General features: G+C 42.9%; 1 protein-coding gene across 7 annotated transcripts in view; it reads left to right on the plus strand.

Moving 5' to 3' along the window:
• Positions 1 to 23927, plus strand: part of LOC129865677 (dedicator of cytokinesis protein 11-like) — a 118041-nt gene that overhangs the window by 21656 nt on the left and 72458 nt on the right. For all 7 annotated transcript variants that reach the window (XM_055938626.1, XM_055938627.1, XM_055938628.1 and 4 more), the window contains exons 7-19: positions 638 to 772; positions 2112 to 2292; positions 10417 to 10496; positions 13922 to 14005; positions 14499 to 14639; positions 15324 to 15575; positions 18682 to 18804; positions 19299 to 19381; positions 19583 to 19705; positions 20244 to 20320; positions 20460 to 20644; positions 21554 to 21619; positions 23482 to 23574. In XM_055938626.1, the coding sequence (XP_055794601.1) occupies positions 638 to 772; positions 2112 to 2292; positions 10417 to 10496; positions 13922 to 14005; positions 14499 to 14639; positions 15324 to 15575; positions 18682 to 18804; positions 19299 to 19381; positions 19583 to 19705; positions 20244 to 20320; positions 20460 to 20644; positions 21554 to 21619; positions 23482 to 23574 (1623 nt within the window). The remainder of the gene's footprint in view (positions 1 to 637; positions 773 to 2111; positions 2293 to 10416; positions 10497 to 13921; positions 14006 to 14498; positions 14640 to 15323; positions 15576 to 18681; positions 18805 to 19298; positions 19382 to 19582; positions 19706 to 20243; positions 20321 to 20459; positions 20645 to 21553; positions 21620 to 23481; positions 23575 to 23927) is intronic.

Consider the following 23927-nt stretch of genomic DNA (forward strand, 5'->3'; position numbering starts at 1 on the left):
GGTGTGCACCAGCAAGAGACGTGTTTGCTTAGCTCTGTTTCTGATTGTAGAGTTTGCTAATCACAAATCACCAAATAATCATAATATCATTATGCAGGTAGGCTACTTTGTTGTTAACATTTGTGTTTTTGGGGAAAGCCTTTCCATCTACCATAAGACGGTTATCATTAGCATCATCGCTAAAGGCTACACAAAGTGGTAGACCAACAAACACGCACACATGGACAGGGCCATTCCCGTTGCCTCTTCAGAAATAAAGGAAAATAAGAATCAGTGATGCATTTTGTTCATGTCTTATGATAATCCGGAGCCGTTTTACAATAATCCTGATCTAATTAATTTTCGAATAAATTAAATGCATTTTTAAATATTGTTCAATTCCGTTATAATGTCTGGATTCCGTGATTCCGTCCGCGTTCTCCGCATCGCGGATTTGATAGGGCGCTACCTGACTCAGCTAATCAAAAAAGGTATCTACAACTGTGTTTGAGTTCCACAACAATACATTTGATCACCAGCCGTATCTACCTTTGTACCCACACATCCACTAGACTGTACAGCAGATGGACACTATTAGAAATAAAAGCGGCGTGGCTATTGGATGATTTTGAATTGAAACCCTTCTTCTGATTATCAGGTGTTTAAGAGGAGGTATTTCTACCTGTCCCAGCTGCCAGACGGCTCCTACATCCTCAACTCCTACAAGGATGAGAAGAACTGCAAGGACACCAAAGGATCCATCTACCTGGACTCCTGTATAGACGTCATTCAGGTGACCTGGGCCCTTATTCACAAAGAGTCTCTGAGTAGGAGTGCTGATCTAGGATCAGTCTGGTCTTTTAGATTACAATTCCTTAGATTACATGGACGGGGGAACTGATCTTAGATCAGCTACTTTGAGATGCTCATTGAATACGGTCCCTTATTTCACCTTGACTTGGAAATCATTGACGTCGTATGGTTGTTGTGAATAATACAGTACAGTATATCTTTGTATATGGTTAATGTTTGTTCCTAATGTGTCCCGGGAATAGATTGACCATTTCCTTACAGAGACACACCATCCGCTCTGGGCTTTATGGAGAGAGACAAATCTAAATATATTGTCTTGTCTGTCCTAGACGGTAGACTTTCCTCCTGCCAGCCATGGAGGGAAGTCTGTGATAATCAAATAAATCATTCTATGCTAATACAATTAATAGGTAATACATCTCTGGACTCTAAAGAGGCAGAAATGGCAGCAGCACACTCAGATTTAGGCTTTTAACACAACAGCCCACTGGGGAAAAACTGGTTGAATCATCGTTGTTTCCACGTCATTTCAACAAAGAATTCAATGTGATGATGTTGGATCGACTTGGAAAACTGATTGGATTTGCAAAAGTCATCAACGTTAGGGAATTTAGTCTTTTTTTCACCCAACTTTTAACCAAATCCAATATGGTGACTTTTTTTTGTTGATTTCACGTTGAATTCACGTTAGTTGACAACTTCCAATTGTAAACCAAACTACACGTTGAAATGACGTCTGTGTCCAGTGGGATTAGTTGCTAATAAAGATTTAGGCCTAAATCGGTACCTAGCAGCATTTTAACCAAAGACTGTTATACTAGCTGTCTAGTCTGTGTTTTATAAATGTGCAATAAGCATAAAACACAATATAGGGAATTGGCAACTCGTTCTCATTCTGAGAAATAAGGTATTGATTGAACAAAGTGGACAGGCTAACATGCTGTTCAAACAGTTGGAGACAGACAGAAGGGTGTGTTCATAACAATTCTACTGTTCTACCTCGTTATCTAGCTAGCAATTAGATCCAAGTTTGCTAAACTTGAAATGTAAATATTAGCTGTCCACTCACAAGCACGTTTGAGCATTGAGCCGAGTGTTATTAGGTGATATGCTGATCCAACCAGACTTGTTCTCTTTTTCTCCTCCCCAGCGCCCTAAGATGCGCCGTAACACCTCTGAACTTTGAGCCACAATGTTTAAATGACTCCAACCAAACGTCTATATGTTCACCCCAGGTGCCCTAAGATTGGTTGGAACTGCTTTAAGATGATGTTACTAAATGACCAACCAACCCTCTGTTCCCGCCCCCCCCCCTTCAGTGTCCTAAGATGCGCCGTAACGGCTTTGAGCTGAAGATGCAGGAGCGCTACAGCCACCTCCTGTCTGCGGACAGCGAGGCGGAGATGGAGGAGTGGGTGGTCACCCTGAAACAGGCCCTGCAGAGCAGCACTGAGGGAGGAGACAGGAGGAATGGAGGAGACAGCCTAGACTGTGCCCTGGGTGAGGATGGACTGGACACACAAACACACACACACACACACACACACACACACACACACACACACACACACACACACACACACACACTGTATGTCGTACTCTCCTAGACCTCTACAGTTCAACATCTTACAATTTTTTACAATCACTTTGGCACTAATTTCAGAACCTTGTGGTCATTTTTCAAAACTCTAGACGCACAACTCAAAACAGACATCACTTGTAACACAGGCTGTCCAATGTTCAAAACATTACATTGTGCATTCATATCTTTAAAGAAACCTTGCACTTTCAGAATCATTGGTTAAAATAACTAATTTATCATGAAATACCATAGGAACATTAATTTAGGTCACCCACACACAAGATACTGTGTGGTTGTTCGTACAATCATTAAATATTGTAGTACAAAATTGTTTCATGATGGTACTACACGTAAATACATCACTGTAAAAGGACCAGTAGAGAGAATACTACAGACACAGTGGAATCATTGAACAACATCTGAAGTGTATTGATGAATTACAATAAAATCACAACATAGGTTTCTTTGAATCAAAGCAAAAATAATGAGCTACAAAAAAGAAAAAAACAACAGTAAAACGTCAAATGCAGTATTCTTCACCTGGCTTACTGTAAAAAGCAAAACAACGGATTGATTACTGTACTTCTATATTTCCATCAACCCTGTCTTGTGGATTTGGCCACAGGTTCTCAGCCACATCGCAATGGATGTTTTCATGAGCCAAACATCTTGGGAAGAATCTTCGGGCATGGCGAATCATTGCATGCGTCATCCATAGCCTGGAGAAGGGTGGCTTGTTCGTGAAGGCGCCTATCATATTCCTTCCACCTCCATGTGGAGAAAAAATCCTCAATCGTGTTAAGGAAAGGAGATTATGGGGGTAAGTACAGGGTGGAAAATTGTGGATGGGCCTGAAACCATGCTTGCACCATTTGAGCATGGTGGAACCTGACATTATCCCACACGCCATCAGCTCTACAGACCTGATTTAGCTCATCAAGGAAAGTTACACGGAGAGCTGCATTATATGATCCAATACGATGTCTGCGTCCCACCACACCATCTTCCAATATAGCCGCACACATGGTGATGTTGTCCAGGTGCTTGGATGGTTGCCCGTTGGCCAATGAAATTCCGACCTCTCCTCCTTGTTTTGGCCAGGTTGAAGCCTGCCTCATCCAAAAAGAGGAATTGTGATGGTTTTCATCAGCATCCAGCTCCATCACCTTCTAAAAATACGTTTTGGAAAGAGAATTACTGATTACAATGATGTAGAATTTTGGGGGAATTTTTCACAACAGCCATTGTGAAACTGAACATACCTGAACATACTCAGTCCTCAGTTGCTTCACTCTGTCTGCATTTCTTTCTAAAGGCACATGGTATAGCTGTTTTAGAGACCCCTGGTGCCTTATCAGCATGCGTGCAATAGCCGGCAAACTTATGGCTTCCACATTGTTGAACATGTCGTCATTGTCCAAGATGTGCTGCCGAATTTCTGTAAGGCAAATATCATTCCTGGCCCGATCCAAATTGACCACACCCGCTCTTGTCGGTCTGTCAGAATTTTGCCTCTGCCTCCCATATTTAGCCTATTCTCAATTCTGCAGGGAAAATTACAGTAAGAACACATTTAGTCACATCACCTACTCTGTGGTACACGTTGGCATGCAATATACAGTGGTTGCCCCACTAAAAGTTTTGCGATTATGCTGCGGTACTTAGAGGTAATTTAGTACGGTACCCTGCCTCACTACTTCATTGCTCCAGACCAGCACAAGGGGGAGTTAGAGCACTGATTATGCTTTTGGGTCCTACCATGTCTCTAGCTGACAATGAATGGGCGACATAAACCTAAATAGAAACTGATAATTGTGCACGACTTCAGTATTACTTACTAAAACTGTTGTTACACTAAGGTTTGTATTACTTATTTTGTTAGGATTATTTTGTCATGTAGCCCACTCCCGACCGGTCCTGTTGTACAGCGCTTGAGTAGTGCAACAGTCTAAGACACTGCATAGGAGCGCAAGCTGTGTTGCTACAGATGCTGGTTCAATACCCGTGCTGGGCTTTTGGCTGGGCGACCCATGAGATGACTAGGTTTTTGGTTTCTCTCCCTCTAAAAACAGAAATAAATGATTCTAAATAACAAACTGGCTTTATTTACAAATTAGTAACAATGTCTCACCCCATGTTCAAGAATGGCCTTTTTATTGCTCATTTGATGTTATTTGAAAACAAAATTATCTCCAAAATATTGTTATTTTTTTTAAACAAAGCGATTATTTTTATTATTCTTATTATTTTAGAATCATTATTATTAATTTAGATATTCTCACCCCACTGGGTAGCACAGAGCAACCCTTTAAGGGCCATTGCGCTAATAATGGCGCTGACTAGGGAAACGTTCCCGCTGTTCTTAGTGCCAGTCTGCACGTTCAAACTAAAACAATGTAACTAATAATGGCATCTTTATGCTTTCGTCAATAAAATAATGAGAAAAATACTCTTTCAAAATGCCAATATTTATTTTGTTAAGGCTCCATAACGAATTACTATGAGAATAAACTGAATTACATAAATATTGGAACAAAGTTGTCTAATGAAGGTAAACAAATTGTTGCTTCCTGTAAAATACTCTTTCAAACACACACGGTCACGTTGTACAGCGCCATTATGGCTATTAGCAGGTAGCTGGACAATAGACTTGCCTAGAAGGAGGGTAGGGGGAGAATTCTATCTTCAAATGTATTTCGAAGTTAGGTTGGCTGTATCACAACCGGCCGTGATTGGTTGCAATTTCAGTTTAATCCACCAGAAAAGACAACAAATAATACCACAAAAAGTATTATGTATCACATCCGACCGTGATTGGGAGTCCCATAGGGCGGCACAATTGGCCCAGCATTTCTCCTTCTTTAAACAGAAATAAATGTTTTGGCCTTTACAAATATTATTTTGACCTTTATTCAGATTACAATCTCTCACTTTCGTTTTTTTGGAAACAAAATAACCTCCAAAATATCATTATATATTATCAAGTTGATAGTATATAGTCATATAGCAGCACCAACATAAAGCTGAGTGACTCACTCATTCATGGCTTTGGATCTAAATAAATAAGTACCAACATTCTTTCGGATAGTCTTTAATAAATAAATGTTTTGGTTATCCTGACCTGGACACCATTTACAGTATTATAATAGCCCATCATGGGCTATTAGCAGGTCAATATACAGTTGAAGTCGGAAGTTTACATACTCTTAGGTTGGAGTCATTAAAACTAATTTTTCAACGACTCCACAAATTTCTTGTTAACAAACTATAGTTTTGGCAAGTCGGTTAGGACATCTACTTTGTGCAGTCTGGTTCATCCTTGGGAGCAATTTCCAAATGCCTGAAGGTACCATGCTCATCTGTACAAACAATAGTACACAAGTATAAACACCATGGGACCACGCAGCCGTCATAACGCTCAGGAAGGAGACGCGTTCTGTCTCCTAGAGATGAACATACTTTGGTGCGAAAAGTGCAAATCAGTCTCAGAACAACAGCGAAGGACCTTGTGAAGATGCTGGAGGAAACAGCAGGAAACAAATTATGTGGATATATTGAAGCAACATCTCAAGACATCAGTCAGGAAGTTAAAGCTTGGTCGCAAATGGGTCTCCCAAATGGACAATGATCCCAAGCATACTTCCAAAGTTGTGGCAATATGGCTTTAAGGACAACAAAGTCAAGGTATTGGAGTGGCCATCACAAAGCCCTGACCTCAATTCTATCGAAAATGTGTGGGCAGAACCGAAAAAGCATGTGCGAGCAAGGAGGCCTACAAACCTAACTCAGTTACACCAGCTCTGTCAGGAGGAATGGGCCAAAATTCACCCAACTTATTGTGGGAAGCTTGTGGAAGGCTACCCGAAACGTTTGACCCAAGTTAAACAATTTAAAGGCAATGCTACTAAATACTAATTGAGTGTATGTAAACTTCTGACCCACTGGGAATGTGATGAAAGAAATTAAAGCTGAAATAAATTATTCTCTCTACTATTATTCTGACATTTCACATTCTTAAATTGAAGTGGTGATCCTAACTGACCTAAGACAGGGAATGTTTACTAGGATTAAATGTCAGGAATTGTGAAAAACTGAGTTTAAATGTATTTGGCTAAGGTGTATGTAAACTTCCGACTTCAACTGTACTTTTACCAACACCTCTCTGTATTTTGATACTTTGTGGATGGGGCCTCCCCAGTGGAGCAGCTGTCTAAGTCACCGCATCGCAATGCAAAATGCGTTGCAACAGATACCCATGCCGGCCGCCACCGGGAGACCCATGAGAAGGCTTTTGGATTTAATTTACAATCCTCCAGTCCTCTATATGTATTTATTGGTGGAGAGTCACGTCATATTTTTCGATATACTGTAGGCCTACCATAGGCGACATGAGTCTCACTAGTGTTGATTAATGTGTTGTTTAAAGTGGTGTAGGTCTTGTTTATTTAAAGAGCATATTGAAGTTAGAAGCAATAGGATTTGAAGCAATAGCCTACAACTATTTTAGCACCGTTTCGTGCTGCTCTGAGACAAGCATGGGAACTGGTCTTGATAAATCAATGAGATTTTTATTTTGACTGAATCTCTGTTTGGGTATTGGTTAGACCAATTATGGGGTGGAAATGTTATGCTCTTAGTGTAACCTTTATTTAACTAGGCAAGTCAGTTAAGAACAAATTCTTATTACAAGGATAATCCTTCCTCCCCATTGGGAAATTGAATCCCGGTCTCCCGCATGCCCGCACGACACAGGGATTCTTTAGCTAAATAGTCCTGTACTGTAGCCTACTCCCAACCGTCACGCTGTACAGCGCCATATTTTCCGTTCCATCCTAATGGAAACCCAGAGGGTTTTTAGTTTTTCTTGGAATAGAAACACCATAATATTAAGCAAATTAATTAGGCAAAATGTCTTAAAATCAGTCCCATATACTATGTTCTTACAAAAAAAGGTTTTAAATTCTCTAGTACAGCCACTTTTGAAGGTTATCAAATGCTTCTCAAAGATGCCCTCTGGTGGTCAAATTAGCACTAACTAGCATTAATGGTACCAGTGGTTGGCACTTAAATAACGTGCCATAGAATTCTGCGGCACCACGCAAGCTGTGCTGCAGTACGCTGCAACTTTTAAATAACGAACCACTGTACAGTCATTTGACGATTGAGAGTGTTTAGTGCATGCTGAAGACTTACCCGGTTCTCATTGCGGAAAGCTCTGATGATTGAGGCCTGATGGTTGATTTTCTGAGGTTTGGTTGAATCATTGTAGCTGCCTCAGTCATTGTCATGACATGATTTACGACATGGTCTACAACGATTGCTCGGATTTCATTGGACACTCTTTACTGTTGCTGCCGCTGTCTTGGTCCGTGGCCTTGTCCTCTACCACATTCCCCCACATCTCTCAAACGAGGCCCACGACCACCTCTCAGAAGGGGTGCTTGTCCCCTGCCATTTCTTTGACCACCACGTCTTCCTCCTCCCACTGCTTGACCTCTATTGTGACCTGGATCACCTGCCGGCTCCAATGTTATCGCTATGTTGTTGTAGGTGGATACCACTCATTTCACTATATATTCGTACCACAATGTGAAATCAATCATCAGTAATGAGTTGGCAGTATTGGAAAAGCAGTTACAAGGGCCTGCATACATACACTCACTGACCACTTTATTAGGTACACCTGCGTGTTAACGCAAATAGCCTGCTCCTTCGAACAGCGAATCACGTGGATGCCTGCAACTCAATATATAGAGTATACAGAGTAGAGAGCTTTAGCTGTTGTTCGACCAAACATTAGAACGGGTAAGATGCGTAATCTAAGCAACTTTGACCGTGGTATGATTGTTGGTTCCACACATGGTGGTTCCAGCATCTCAGAAACAGCTGCCCTGACTACAGTCGCTAGAGTTTACAGAGAATGGTGTGATTAACAAAACACATTCAGTGAGTGGCAGTTCTGTGGGCAAAAAACACCTTGTCAATGAGAGAGGTCAGAGGAGAATGTTCGGACTCATTCAAGCTAACAGAAAGGCTACAAATGCTCAAATAACAGCCGTTTAAAACAGTGGTGTGCAGAAGGGCATCTCTTATCGTACAACACCGTGAATAATTCAGGCTGTTGTGGCGGCAAAAGGGGGTCCTACCCAGTACTAGATAGGTGTACCTAATAAAGTGGCCGGTGAGTGTACAGTAATGTCAAATCTGAAAACATGGTCTAGAAAAGTGGTACATGGGACCATAGAAACGGTGTCTGATAAAGAATGATGATGAAATATTACAGCCATAGATAATGTAGTTGGTTCATGTTCCACGGTAATTGGTGTCAATGGATCTCGTTATCCTGAAACTTTCATGATCTAAACATGGAATATTGTTCATCAGTTTCCATAAAATGAAAACAGTTATTTATCATTTTGAGCAGTTGTATCAATTGATAGTTAGATCATTGCAATGAAATGAATAGACAGTCATCTCAGATGTAATGTGTGAATTGAATTTTGAAATGGTAGTACTTTGATGTTAAGTTGTGTCATTTTGAACAGGTGATTTTAGCTTTATGTGTATTGTATCCAAGCAATTGGAAAAAGTGTTAGTTTTGAAAAATGTGCATTTTGATCATTGGTTGTGCGTATTGTGTCTAGAGTTTTGAAAAGTGACATGAAGGTTCTGAAATTAGTGCCAAAGTGATTGTAAAAAACTTTATTTAGCTACTCCACTCCTGCCATATTTTCCAAAGAAAAGTTGCATCTGTCTTTCAACACAGTCTTCTCCTCTATGAGTTTCAAATCCCTTCCCGTAACCTGTAAACGTACACTGAAACGCCTAAATAGTCAATTACAGGATGATACACAACAGTTGGTCAGCAAGGCAGCGTTGTATTGCTAGTTTTCACAGGTCATTTTATCTGCCTCTAGAATTTAGTTCCCATTTCAAACTTCACTGGAATCAGTCACGAGTGTCCTTGCATGCATACGTGTCTGTCTGTGAGTTTTTGCGCGCATGCGTGTGTGTGTCTGCATGTTTGCCTGTGTGTACAGCCTCCGAGCAATTGACAGTTGGGGACATTCATTTTCTCATAAGGGTAAACCCTCTCTCCTCAAATGTTCCTCTAAAAACAAGTACAGTAAGTTCTCATATGCCTCTGAGATTCTGAGAGATTTGGCTAATACAGGAGAAAGCTGTGGGAGTCAGTTAGCCTGGCTGGTCGCCAGTTCCCCCTGCAGCACACTGAATGGAGTCAGACACGCAGCAGAGTTAGTAGGAAAAGCTCATTGGGACATCACTTAACATGAAAGGTGAAGAGTGTAAAATGAAGTAGAATCAGTGGTGTAAAGTACTTAAGTAAAAATAATTTTAAGTACTAATTAAGTCGTTTTTGGGGGGTATCAGTACTTTACAATTGATATTTTTTGACAACTTTTACTTTTACTCCACTACATCCCTGAAGAAAGTAATGTACTTTTTACTCCTTACATTTTCCCTGACACCCAAATGTACTCCTTACATTTTGAATGCTTAGCAGGACAGGAAAATTGTCTAATTTAAGCACTTATCAAGAGAACATCCCTGGTCATCCCTACTGCCTCTGATCTGGCAGACTCACTAAACACAAATGCTTTGTTTGTAAATTATGTCTGAGTGTTGAACTGTGACCCTGGCTATCCCTAAATTAAAATAACAAGAAAATCGTGTTGTCTGCTTTACTTAATATAAGACATTTTGAATGATTTAAACTTTTACTTTTGATACTTAAGTACATTTAAAACCAAATACTTTTTGACTTTTACTCAAGTAGTATTTTACTGGGTGACTTCTACTTTTACTTGAGTCATTTTCTTTAGGAAGTAGTAGGAAAATTGGGGTACTTTTTTCCACCACTGAGTAGAATCATCCAGTAATCATCCAAGTACACAACTCTAGGAGGATCAGATATCAAGGAAAGGGTGCTCTAATATCAGATGTCGTTATACTCATCCCAATCATACATGAGGCTCTATGGTCAGTACTCTTTTTGACTGACTCCTCTCTCGTCCAATCAGATGAGGACAGCAGCAGCCAGGGGAAAGGAGAGAGCCTATTGGAGAGTCTGGGCAGGAGCCTTCACCCTGAACTCGTCAAGGTAATGCTGTTACATGCTGACCACACCGGTCGTGTTGATTCTATTTGTGACACAGAACGTGCTGCAAGCCCTGCCTCTCCCATCTCCTCATTGGTTTTAGAAGCATATACCCACGTGCTATCTCCTCATTGGTTTTTAGAAGCATATACCCACGTGCTATCTTCTCATTGGTTTTTAGAAGCATATACCCACGTGCTATCTTCTCATTGGTTTTTAGAAGCATATACCCACGTGCTATCTTCTCATTGGTTTTTAGAAGCATATACCCACGTGCTATCTCCTCATTGGTTTTTAAAAGCATATACCCACGTGCTATCTCCACATTGGTTTTTAGAAGCATATACCCACGTGCTATCTCCTCATTGGTTTTTAGAAGCATATACCCACGTGCTATCTCCTCATTGGTTTTTAGAAGCATATACCAACGTGCTATCTCCTCATTGGTTTTTAGAAGCATATACCCACGTGCTATCTCCTCATTGGTTTTTAGAAGCATATACCCACGTGCTATCTCCTCATTGGTTTTTAGAAGCATATACCCACGTGCTATCTCCTCATTGGTTTGTAGAAGCATATACCCACGTGCTATCTCCTCATTGGTTTTTAGAAGCATATACCCACGTGCTATCTCCTCATTGGTTTTTAGAAGCATATACCCACGTGCTATCTCATCATTGGTTTTTAGAAGCATATACCCACGTGCTATCTTCTCATTGGTTTTTAGAAGCATATACCCACGTGCTATCTTCTCATTGGTTTTTAAAAGCATATACCCACGTGCTATCTTCTCAATGGTTTTTAGAAGCATATACCCACGTGCTATCTTCTCATTGGTTTTTAGAAGCATATACCCACGTGCTATCTCCTCATTGGTTTTTAAAAGCATATACCCACGTGCTATCTCCACATTGGTTTTTAGAAGCATATACCCACGTGCTATCTCCTCATTGGTTTTTAGAAGCATATACCCACGTGCTATCTCCTCATTGGTTTTTAGAAGCATATACCAACGTGCTATCTCCTCATTGGTTTTTAGAAGCATATACCCACGTGCTATCTCCTCATTGGTTTTTAGAAGCATATACCCACGTGCTATCTCCTCATTGGTTTTTAGAAGCATATACCCACGTGCTATCTCCTCATTGGTTTGTAGAAGCATATACCCACGTGCTATCTCCTCATTGGTTTTTAGAAGCATATACCCACGTGCTATCTCCTCATTGGTTTTTAGAAGCATATACCCACGTGCTATCTCCTCATTGGTTTTTAGAAGCATATACCCACGTGCTATCTCCTCATTGGTTTTTAGAAGCATATACCCACGTGCTATCTCCTCATTGGTTTGTAGAAGCATATACCCACGTGCTATCTCCTCATTGGTTTTTAGAAGCATATACCCACGTGCTATCTCCTCATTGGTTTTTAGAAGCATATACCCACGTGCTATCTCCTCATTGGTTTTTAGAAGCATATACCCACGTGCTATCTTCTCATTGGTTTTTAGAAGCATATACCCACGTGCTATCTTCTCATTGGTTTTTAAAAGCATATACCCACGTGCTATCTTCTCATTGGTTTTTAGAAGCATATACCCACGTGCTATCTCCTCATTGGTTTTTAGAAGCATATACCCACGTGCTATTTTCTCATTGGTTTTTAGAAGCATATACCCACGTGCTATCTCCTCATTGGTTTTTAGAAGCATATACCCACGTGCTATCTCCTCATTGGTTTTTAGAAGCATATACCCACGTGCTATCTCCTCATTGGTTTTTAGAAGCATATACCCACGTGCCATCTCATTGATTTTTAGAAGCATATACCCACGTGCTATCTCCTTATTGGTTTTTAGAAGCATATACCCACGTGCTATCTCCTCATTGGTTTTTAGAAGCATATACCCACGTGCTATCTCCTCATTGGTTTTTAGAAGCATATACCCACGTGCTATCTCCTCATTGGTTTTTAGAAGCATATACCCACGTGCTATCTCCTCATTGGTTTTTAGAAGCATATACCCACGTGCTATCTTCTCATTGGTTTTTAGGAACATGTGCCCATGTGGGTGATTGTTAAATGAACTGTGGTCAGTTGTGGTAATGCACCTTATTATGAAAGTTAGTTAGTTAGTTGCCAATCGCCATATGAATTTCAAAGAAGAAAAAGAAGCATGGAAGGAGGAGAGATGACTAGAAACGATTCGGTTGACTGTTTTATGTGTGGATTAATTGTCGGAGTAGAGGACCTTTTTCAGATAAAATAACAACTCAATATTTAAATCCCAGTACTTATTAGCTAGCAACAGCATGCTAGCTAGGTAAATAGGAAAATTAGCTAGCTACTGCAAGCTACTTAGCCAAATTGCCATAAATGTTTAATGCTTTTCGACCTGTCCCCAAATTAATAGAATTGGTTCAGAGTTTGTTTTGGTATTTCAACCTGCGTGTCGTGATCGCGTTTGGTGTGGGGGACAAAATCAATTTGTGCACGATGGCTTGGTTATGGTGTTACTGTTATCAACTTCAATCACACACTGCAGAGGAATCCCATATAGTAGGCCTACTGTTCGTTTTTTAAATGTTTTACTAAGCATCTGATACGTTATGTAGCCGTCTGTGCGTCCCACTCTTAGGCGTAGTGTGTATACCCCGTTGCTGATTGATTCAGCCTGGTGGATGTTGGCAGTATGTTTTTATCTGACTTGCTCTCTTCACCTCTGGCCTCATTAGCAGCAGTGCTTTATTCTAGCAGTGTGGATATTCCTCACACACACACACATGTTAATGATTCTAGCCACATGGTGGAGAGGTTTTAATAGGGTCATTCAGACAGAGCGTATCCTGTTTCGATCGGAGAGAAAGGAAAGTTTTATTCAAAAAAGGGTTCTTCGGGTGTCGCCATAAGAGAACCCTTTTTGGTTCCAAGTTGAACCCTTTTTGGTTCCAGGTATAACCATTTTGGGTTCCATGTATGGACGACAGCTGAATAACTCTTTTTAGGTTCTAGCAGATAGATTATTGATAAGCAATGTGTTTCTAGTCAGTTAGAGAAACAAAATGTCTGCGGCCCTAATGGCACCCTATTTCCTATATTGTGCACTACTTTTGCCCAGAGCCCTATGGGCCCATTGCAAAAGTAGTGCACGTTAGAGGGAACAGGGTGCCATTTGGGATGAAGCTGATGCTTATCCCATAGAGAACACCTCAACTGCTTGAAGGTGCCTATAAACCCAGAACAGCACAAGGAGAACAAAGAGAGCTGTCTGGTCTGAGATGTCCCAGTGCTCCTCTTCCTGGTTAACTCTACTGTCTCTCTCTGGAGATGGATGGATGGATTGGATGGTGTGAGAGGAGAGAGGGAGGATGGAGATCTCACTGTGACCTGAGGCTGTTCTTTGTCTGTTTTTCTCCTTTCTCTCTCTGCAGTATGCCAGGGAAACAGACCAGTTCAATAAAATGAACAGGAACGAGGGGAGACAAAAGCTTTTCTCCCTGGACCCTGAAACACAGGTTAGAACCATCTGTGTTTTACTCTATTCATCCCCAATATGTTTGTTAATGTTGTTTAAGTCTATTAGATCAGGCTTGTAGTATGCAGTGTATAGGTGTATCGATGCATGATGTACCCTGTCTGTCTGGGCAGTCCCAGGGCCTGCTGGCTCAACTGGCATCGAGTGAACCTCTCAGTTAGAGAATGTCTGTGTTTGCATATTGTATGTTTCCATGGGGATGGATGCCAGAAGCTAACCACTGTTCCCTCCTCTCTCCTTCATCTTTCTTCCTGACCTCCCTCTCCTCCCTCCTTACTTCCTCCCTCCTCCCTTTTCTCCCCTCCTTCTTCTCCCACCTCTCTCCTCCACTCTCCTTTCCCCCTCTCCCTCCATCTTTTTCCTTCCCTCCTTTCATCACCCATCCCTCCCACCTCCTCCTTTCCTCCCACCTCTTTCCCATCCTCCTCTCCTCCTCCCTCCCCCACGTCTCCTCTCACCCCTCCTCTCTCCAGAGGTTAGACTTCTCGGGTATAGAGCCTGATGTGAAGCCGTTTGAGGAGCGTTTTGGCCGGCGCATCGCCGTCAGCTGCCATGACCTCACCTTCAGCCTGCAGGGCTGTGCAAACGAGAGGGGGGACGGGGTCCTCACCAACGTAAGCTCACACACACACACACCCTATCCTCCTGCTCCAACGTAGGTCATATAGGAGTAACGTACAACAGGGCACAACAGATCCAAAAACGACATCAGAATTTGTGTTTATGTTGTATATTCAACTTATTTTCAGATCACTTTTTGATCTTTTAAGTATAAAGAATTATGGTTAGAATTTCCGGGAGTTGTGTTTTTTCCTAAAATATTGCATGTTTGAAATACCTCAAGATAGATGCCCAAATTGCTGTATAGAGACCTAAATCATTATCCACATTCAGATTCCCCGATGAAGGAAGTTAGCTTCCTGTTTGGAGTGTGAGACGAATGCAGAGCCTCTTTGGCATGAGCCAGCAGTATAGAGCACACTACTGAGTCCTACCTCTCTCCCTCCTTCAGAGTGGATTATAGTAGACATTAAACACTGTGATAAATAACTACATTCCCACTAGAGCATTTATTGGGTCTGGGGAGGGGAATAAGGGAGGTTGGCCGAGATTTATATGGAGTGACGTTGTTGCACTCAAACTCACATAGGCGTTATGGTTCCTGGAAGGAGTGGGGTCGTCATCATTCAAGCTAATATGCTTATGTCTATAGTGGAAATACACACACACACACTCTCTTTTGTTTGTACCTCGTAAACACGCACATACGCACGCTCTCTCTTCTCTCTGTTATCCAGGTGGAACCGTTCTTCATCAGCTTGGCCCTGTTTGATGTGTCTAAGAGCTGTAAGATCTCTTCTGACTTCCACGTGGACCTCAACCCTCCCTGTGTACGAGAGATGCTGACCGACACCTCTCCACTCTCCCCTACATCAGAGGGAGGAGGAGGAGGAGGGGTGAATGGAGGAGTGAATGGGGATGCAGGGATAGGGAATGGTCTTCCCGTTCTACAAAGGGTGTCTGAGTCTCTGCTGCAATACCCCACTCAGGTAGGACCATAGTGACCTTAACTGACCTATATAATATATTCTATGTGTTGTGTTTACACACACGCACACACGCAGACTAAATCGTGCTTGTGTATCTGTAGAAATTATGCATCACAGAATCCTCGGATTACAAACTAAGTCTCTCCCTTATTTGACATGATTACTTAAGATGATCAGTTGGTTAGGACAGGGATGTAAAGATGGCGAGTTTTGTTTGTAAATACTTTTTTTTTTTTTCTGATGACCCACACAAACCGGTCAGCAGGCATTAGACACCCAGAGATGAGCCACTCCCGCCGGGGATTGCAAGGCGTTGTCGTCAGCGGTGCTGCGCAACAGTGGCTGTCCTCTCGTCTTACACCCTAGTCGATACGGTGCCACAATACTGCACATCCATGCATTTACCCACAATGCAGCGTGTGTGTGTGTGAGAGAGCAGTTGACTGATACTCCTGATTTCACTGGACTACCTCTGGTGTCTGGGGGATTCTACTGGCGCTACTATGAACCAGGACATAGTCCGAATGATACAGTTGATTTCCCCTCTTTATTCAAAGCACGTTGAGATTCAGGCTCGTAAAACACACAACATAACTCCACCATCTAGTGTTACAGCAATTACTGCCATGCAACGCTGTAGGATTTTGACCAGAAAGGTTTTCGTGTTAATAATTGTTGAATATCTCAAAGCTTCAAAGTGTATCTCCTTAACCTTAACTTCTCATTATACAGTAATTGGGTAAACAAGAACAGCAGCTATGAAATGTGTTCACTTTAATCTATATGTATTCTATATAGCTAGTATTACCGTTTCAAAGGCTAACTGCAATATCAAACTGCAATATCAAAGTTGCTCTAGTAGCCCGACTCTCACTGTTTTGCTAAACAGTTTGAAGCCAGTCGACTTGAAAAGAACAGACCAGTTTCAGCATGAGGATGTGTGTTTCTCTTGGGTGCTAGCTGTAGCATGCCGTGTTAACTCCTGCAGCCGGTGTGATGTCTTTTAAGATCAAAGTGAGGCGTTACAACATCAGATCGTCCGGAGAAACCTCTAAGGTCATTAGCTAGCTAGCTTGTAATCCTGGAAGTGTAGCCAACTTCATTAGACGTATGGCCCGGTCAGTATGAACTTAAACGACTTAAACCAGACATAAAGTATGTAGAAAACGAGAATGGACAAATATATTTTTTAATAAGATCATCTTTGAGAACTAACAATCACCCCAAAATAAACGACGGTCAGGGAGAATCTAAAATTCAAAAAATTGCCGCATTTATTTTGTTATAATGCTTGAGTCACTCAGATAGCATAAGAACACGGCAAACGCCATGGAAAAATGTGTATGATTAGCTTTAAAACTGCACATTTTCTCTCGGCCCCGTTGCAAAATGTGTATAATTGTAGGAAATTAGCTTTTAAACTGCTCATTTGCTCTCACCCTCATTGCAAAATGTGTAGAATTGCAGGAAACGAGCTTTAAAACTGTAACATTTCCTCGCCGCCCAACGGCAAAACTTTAAAACAGAGAAATGTTTTCTCTGTGGACAAGAGGAGGGTTTAGAAAATGTTCGGTTGGAGACAACGCCATTCCCCACTGCCTACCGTGCTGCACCTCCCATCCCCAGACAACATGGAAACATGGCGGAGCTCTCCCTCTCTCTGGACGCAGAAAGTCCTGTGAGGTGGAATGGAAATGCTGTGTAATAAAATATCTGGACCCAGAAACAGAATGAAGAACAGAGTGGAAACAGAGAGTATCAAACAGAATAGAATCAATCAAGACATTGGTCATTCTCACTCTCGTTGACACAAAAAACAGAACTTGATTTGGGGTGGCAGGTAGCCTAGTTAGAGCGTTGGACTAGTAACCGAAAGGTTGCTGGATCGAATCCCCGAGCTGGCATGGTAAAAATCTGTCGTTCTGCCCCTGAACAAAGCAGTTAATCCACTGTTCCCTGGTAGGCCGTCATTGTAAATAAGAATTAGTTCTTAACTGACTTGCCTATTTAAATAAAGGTTTAAAAAATAGTAAGCTCTTGCCTTGTGTGAACCTAGCAATGTCTAGCTTGGCAGCTTGGCTGTCGAAACGTTGGTAATTACATTTTAGAATCTGAGCTCCTAGAGTGTGCGGCTCTCCTTTATTTTCAAGTTTTCTACTCCGCTAGCCAGCACCTCGCCTAAATAAGTATGCGTTTCTTTTTCTTCTAGATTACCTAGCAATGTCCACCAGGGCACAGAGAAATAGATCATGGCCTTCCTCTATGATTACTGTCTGATTATAGACTTGGACACCAGCAGATCACAGTGTAATTGAGGTGCTGTTTGGGTGTAGTCCATCTTTCTACTGCACAACGGAAGTCAGGGTGTGTCTCACCGGCGCTAGCAGGCTCCCCTTCATCTCCCTCAGTGCCAGCTTTATATTGTGATTTACATGGGTATCTCCCATGTAAATCTGTTTCTGGTAGCAGAATCTTTAGCTAGACCCCTGCGCGAGCAACATAATGCAACTTGTCGTCCGGATTATGTCAAAGCTGATGTGTTTTTAATGTGTTCCAAATGTCTACTAATGTGTCACGAACTCCTCTCTTACTTTGCTGCCACTCCCAGGAAGAACATGTTTCTGCATGTGTGTGTGTGTGTGTGTGTGTGTGTATGTTTGTGTGTGCGTGCATGCACGTACATGTGTGTGACGCTCTGTGTAAGAGCCACGGTTGGCTTCATCTCACTGACCCAAAAATAGTTCCAACTCTGTTTTGGGTTTCCTGTATAGCTTCAGCCACTAACAGACAGCCAACCACTTCCCAGCTGCAGGCCCCGTCCAGGAGACAGTTGATAAACTCTCCCTCATACAATGACTACGAGCTACTGTAGTCCTGACGGTAGTTTCAAACAGAAAAATCATATGAAGTTTTAAAGAAAAAAGGTGTTAAGTAAAAAAATAGATACATAAAAAAATAAAAGTAACAAATAATTAAAGAGCAGCGGTCATTAGGCCTAGCAGTCTCAAAGAGTCATTTTTCCTTCATCAGTCTTCTCCATCATTCTTCCTCATCGCTCCATTTTTCTTCTACTTCACCTTTCCTCTCTTCCTCATCTCTCCTCCAGGGTATCTTCTCGGTGACCAACCCCCATGCTGATATTTTCCTGGTGGCCAGAGTGGAGAAGGTCCTACAGAACGGCATTACACACTGTGCTGAGCCCTACATCAAGACTTCAGACATCAACAAGGTGTGTGTGTGTGTGTGTGTGTGTGTGTGTGTGTGTGTGTGTGTGTGTGTGTGTGTGTGTGTGTGTGTGTGTGTGTGTGTGTGTGTGTGTGTGTGTGTGTGTGTGTGTGTGTGTGTGTGTGTGTGTGTGCGCGCGCGCGCGTCTCCCTTCAGACATCAACAAGGTCTTCTACCACCACTGCTCTCTCTCTCATCTTAGTTACTTCTATTGCTATGAATAGATAATGTGTCAGACACAGGACATGCATAACCCCCCAAAACCACTGTTTAAAAGTTTTAGTAGAGATTGCCTGGGTTGTGTGTATTATGTCATGTTAAAGTGTCTCGTTTAACTTGTGTTAAACTGAATTGCCTCCCATGTTTTGCCTATTTTGGTCTCGTTTCCATCATGATTGTTTGAGTAGCTTTGCCGCTGTTATAAATCACGTTATTACCTTTTCAGTAACCTGTTACTGTTACATCAGACTCATTCTACATGTGTGTGTTCCCCTCCAGACAGCCCAGAAGGTGCTGAAGGCTGCCAAGCAGACGTGTCAGCGCCTGGGCCAGTACAGGATGCCCTTCGCCTGGGCTGCCAAGTAAGACACAGCTCTCATACACATCAAATGGAAAACTGTGGAATAGTTCACTGACTATTTGGGAAATAATGTTTACTGGGCCTCAGGCAGTGGGGTGATGATTTATTTGCGACCTCAGGTGTCTTCATTTGAATAGTCACCTGCATTTTACAATGTACATCCTCCTTACACGTGAACATGATCCTGTCTCTGTTGTCCCAGGCAAGTGTTTAAAGATGCCCAGGGCAGTCTGGACATGGACGGGAAGTTCTCGCCTCTCTATCGCCAGGACAGCAGCAAGATCTCCACCGATGACCTCATCAAGATGCTGGCTGATATCAGGAAGTGAGTCATCAATAAGACATGTGATGGTTGTGAGTGTACACTCTTAGAAAAAAAGGTGCTATCTAGAACCTTAAAGGGTTATTCAGCTGTCCCCATAGGAGAACCTTTTGAATAACCTGTTTTGGTTGCAGGTAGAACCGATTTGGGTTCCAAATAGAACCTTTTCTACAGAGGTTTCTACATGAAACCCAAAAGGATGTGTGTGTGTGTGTGTGTGTGTGTGTGTGTGTGTGTGTGTGTGTGTGTGTGTGTGTGTGTGTGTGTGTGTGTGTGTGTGTGTGTGTGTGTGTGTGTGTGTGTGTGTGTGTGTGTGTGTGTGTGTGTGTGCGTGTGTGTCTACCTGTAGTCAAAAAGGGTTCTCCTATGGGGACAGCCGAAGAACCCTTTTGGAACCCTTTTTTCTAAGAGTGTACAGTATAGGTGGTTTGGTGTGCTAGTTGTACTACGGACATGTTAGTCGGTGTCCTAGTGTCTGTTGGCACTGCAGGTGTACATACTTGTAGTGTTATGACTGTTTCATACACTTTCACCCCTACAGGCCAGAGAAGAGCAAGCTGCAGACTATCCCTGGACAGCTGAATGTCACCATCGAGTGTGTGCCTCCGGACTTCTCAAGTGGGTAGTTTCCCCTATTTTCCCTAGTCCGCTGTTTACATTTGACTGAATAATATTGAACGGTTGACTGACAATCGTGCCATATAACCCATTTCATTGGTTGACAGTGCCACTGACGTCCTCCACTGTTCTCCCTCAGACACGGTGACCTCGTCGTACATCCCAGTCAAGCCCTTTGAGGAGAAGTGTGAGAGGGTCTCAGTGGAGATGGAGGAGTTTCTCCCTGAGGAGGCCAAGTACAACTACCCCTTCACTGTCTACAAGAACCACCTGTATGTCTATCCCCTGCAGCTGAAATACGACAACCAGAAGACCTTCGCAAAGGTGGGTGAAAGGTGGGAGGGAGATATGTGTGCAAATAATAACAACAACAACGCAACATGTAAAGGGTCGGTCCCATGTTTCACGGGCTGATTTAAAGGCCCCAGAAATGTTCCATACACACACAAAAGCCAATTTCTCTCAAACGTTGTGCCCAAATGATGTTTTTACGTCCCTGTTAGTGAGCATTTCTCCTTTCCCAAGATAATCCATTCCACCTGACAGGTGTGGCATATCAAGAAGCTGATTAAACAGCATGCTCATTACACAGGTGCACCTTGTGCTGGGGGCAATCAAAGGCCACTCTTGTCACATAAAACAATGCCACAGATGTATCAGGTTTTGCGGGAGCGTGCAATTGGCATGCTGACCAGAGCTTTTGCCAGAGAATTTCATGTTCATTTCTCTTCCATAAGCCGCCTCCAATGTCATTTTAAAGAATTTGGCAGCATGTCCAACCGGCCTCACAACCACAGACCACGTGTAGCCACGCCATCCCAGGAACTCCACATCCAGCTTCTTCACCTGCGGGATTGTCTGAGACCAGCCACCAGGACAGCTGATGAAACTGAGGAGTATTTCTGTCTGTAATAAAGCCCTTTTGTGGGGTGAAAAATATTCTGATTGGCTTGGCCTGTCTCCCAAGTAGGGGGGAGCCCTATGGTTGCGCCCCTGCACAGTCATGTGAAATCAATAGATCAGGGCCTAATTTATTTATTTTAATTGACTAATTTCCTTGTATGAACTGTAACTCAATAAAACTGTTGAAATTGTTGCATGTTGCGTTTACATTTTTTTGTTCAGTACACATTGAGTTCAGTGGGTGATTGGGTTTACAGCTCACATTATCACTCACCGACTGTCGTCCTTCCTGGGTTGAGTTATTGTATTGACTGTCTTTTATCCTTCCAGGCAAGAAACGTAGCGGTGTGTGTACAGTTCAGAGACTCTGACGAAGAAGGCGCGGCCCCTCTAAAGGTGAGCGTTTGGATGATACTGTAACGTCTGATCGACTGAAAATGACTGGGATCCCCAGGAGTTGACAAAGTTCAAGTCACTACTACAGTGGAGTCGCGGAGGAGAGAAAAGGCCTCTTACAGAAGCTTAGCCAGTTATTACAGCTGGCAAGGGGAGATAATGAGAGCTCTCTCTCTCCTTCTTTCTCTCTCATTCTCTTTATCTCGCGCTCTCTCTCACGCTCTCTTTCTCTCTTTCTCCCTCTCTCACGCTCTCTTTCTTTCTCCCTCGCTCTCTCTTTTTCCTTCCTTCCTTCCCTCTCTCTCTCTCTCGCTCTCTCTTGTTGAGGAACATCCGCACACGTCGAATACTTGTGGGTGGAAACCTCCATTCGACGACCATGGAATAGTTTTTTCCACCAGACAGAATCCCTCACTGTTCACTGCACTCAAACAGGCTTCCACAGAACCAGTGAGAGAGATTATTTATCACACATTCTGGCTAGGAACAAAGTCTTTTCTCGGGCATAATAAAGTGTTGACAAACAGCAGGGTCGGGCCAACGTCACAGCACACCTCTCCATTTAGCGCACAGCGGAAACCAACTAGCACAGTTCCTGGACTTTACACCGGCTCTAATAGAAGGAGCGATATCCCATGTCACACTGTGCTGTAGGTTGCTGGAGCTGTATTAATTCATTACTATATTTATTTGATCATTAAAAACACAAAGAAACCGCTTCAGGTGGAGACAACATTACATAGAGTGCATTCAAAAACGACTGCATCAAGGATGAACACACTGAAGCCCAAAGGCTCATTCATTTTGGTCCTCCGAATAGTGATCGTCTGCCTCATTGAAGGTGCACTATGGTTTGCTCCATGGACTTCTATGCTTAAAATGTAGGAACAGAGATGTCTCTCAGCCCATTCTGCAGAAAAGACTGAAGATTCCAGTCGGCCCTTCTAGCCAGGGACCGGGCCTACACCCTCACTGTGTAATCATCAGACCACACTTCAGCGTGTTGTCGCCGCGGGAACAGGGTTCTGAAGGCACTGCTTTTTCCATGCTGGTACACAACCCGTAATCACATGATCTGAAACAGCGTATTCTCCACTGGAAAGAGGCCAACTATCTCTGAGACCGGGCTGGTCATTTGAGCTCTGCTCACTCTGTCCTTTCTAAGGACCACCACTCGGCATGTCCTCTCAGTTTCCTTTTGAGACAGTACTGATAGTTAGGAATGATCAAACATTCCCCTTCAGACTAAGCTGCTCATTTGAGCTCTGTCCTTTCTAAGGGCCTCCTTCACACACTCATACTTTGGTCAATTAGAAAATGACCCAAGGAATCAACATTGTAATTACTGCACTAAATGACCCCTTCTCCTCCTCCTCACTGTGTCCGCCCTGTCACGATCAATTATCTAGACCTCTGCCTGGACTAGCATTGAGTTTTACCCACAGTACCTTACCCCACAAAAGGCCTTCCCGTCCAGCCCAGGGTCAGAGGATCTATCTAGGTCAGGGCCACATCACACGCCTGGGCTTATGCAGCTCAGCCGGCCCCCTCCTCCTTCCCTCTCCTGTGGTCTCCACTTAGTTTAGTTCCGTTTAAACTCTCATTCTCCTACATACTAAATTCTCACCTCTAACTAACTTAGACTGGTGAACAAGCTCGTTTTCCCCGTCGTTCGTGGCCGTGGTTTGCTTGTGTTGCAAGTATTTGAGGTGTGATTGTACAGTTCTTTAACAGCATTTCGGTCTAATTATTTCGCATTGCCCACAGATTGCTGTCGTCTTACTCACTGACATGCCCATGCAACATCAGCAGATGAGCAGTAGATTAATAATAATGTGTGTGTGTGTGTGTGTGTGTTTCAGTGTATCTACGGAAAGCCAGGAGAGACACTCTTCACCACCAGTGCCTGTGCGGCCGTCCTCCACCACAACCAGAGCCCTGAGTTTTACAACGAGGTCAGAGAACAATTTGCGTAATAAACCTGGCCTTTTCCCTGATTTGCTATGCCACATCAATTACTCCCTGCATTTGTTACTGTTACTGTTGGAAGTCCTCAGTGGCCAAAGTCCAGTCATTAGGGCTTCGTTAATCCTATAATCTACCCCAGAGCAGGGGCTCTGGTCTGGCTCACACTGGGCTGGTCTGATACCCACCAGAGGGTGGGAGAGAGAGAGAGGTGAGATCAGGACACTGTCACAGACACAGAGACGTTGACTGGGACGGGGGCCATCTGGTCTATGGCATAAGGATTAGAACCCCACACACACCATCCAAGACCCCTTCACTGCTCTGATCTCTCTGGCGTTAC

Source organism: Salvelinus fontinalis, chromosome 11, assembly GCF_029448725.1.
Source record: "Salvelinus fontinalis isolate EN_2023a chromosome 11, ASM2944872v1, whole genome shotgun sequence".
NCBI classification, from domain to species: Eukaryota; Metazoa; Chordata; class Actinopteri; order Salmoniformes; family Salmonidae; genus Salvelinus; species Salvelinus fontinalis.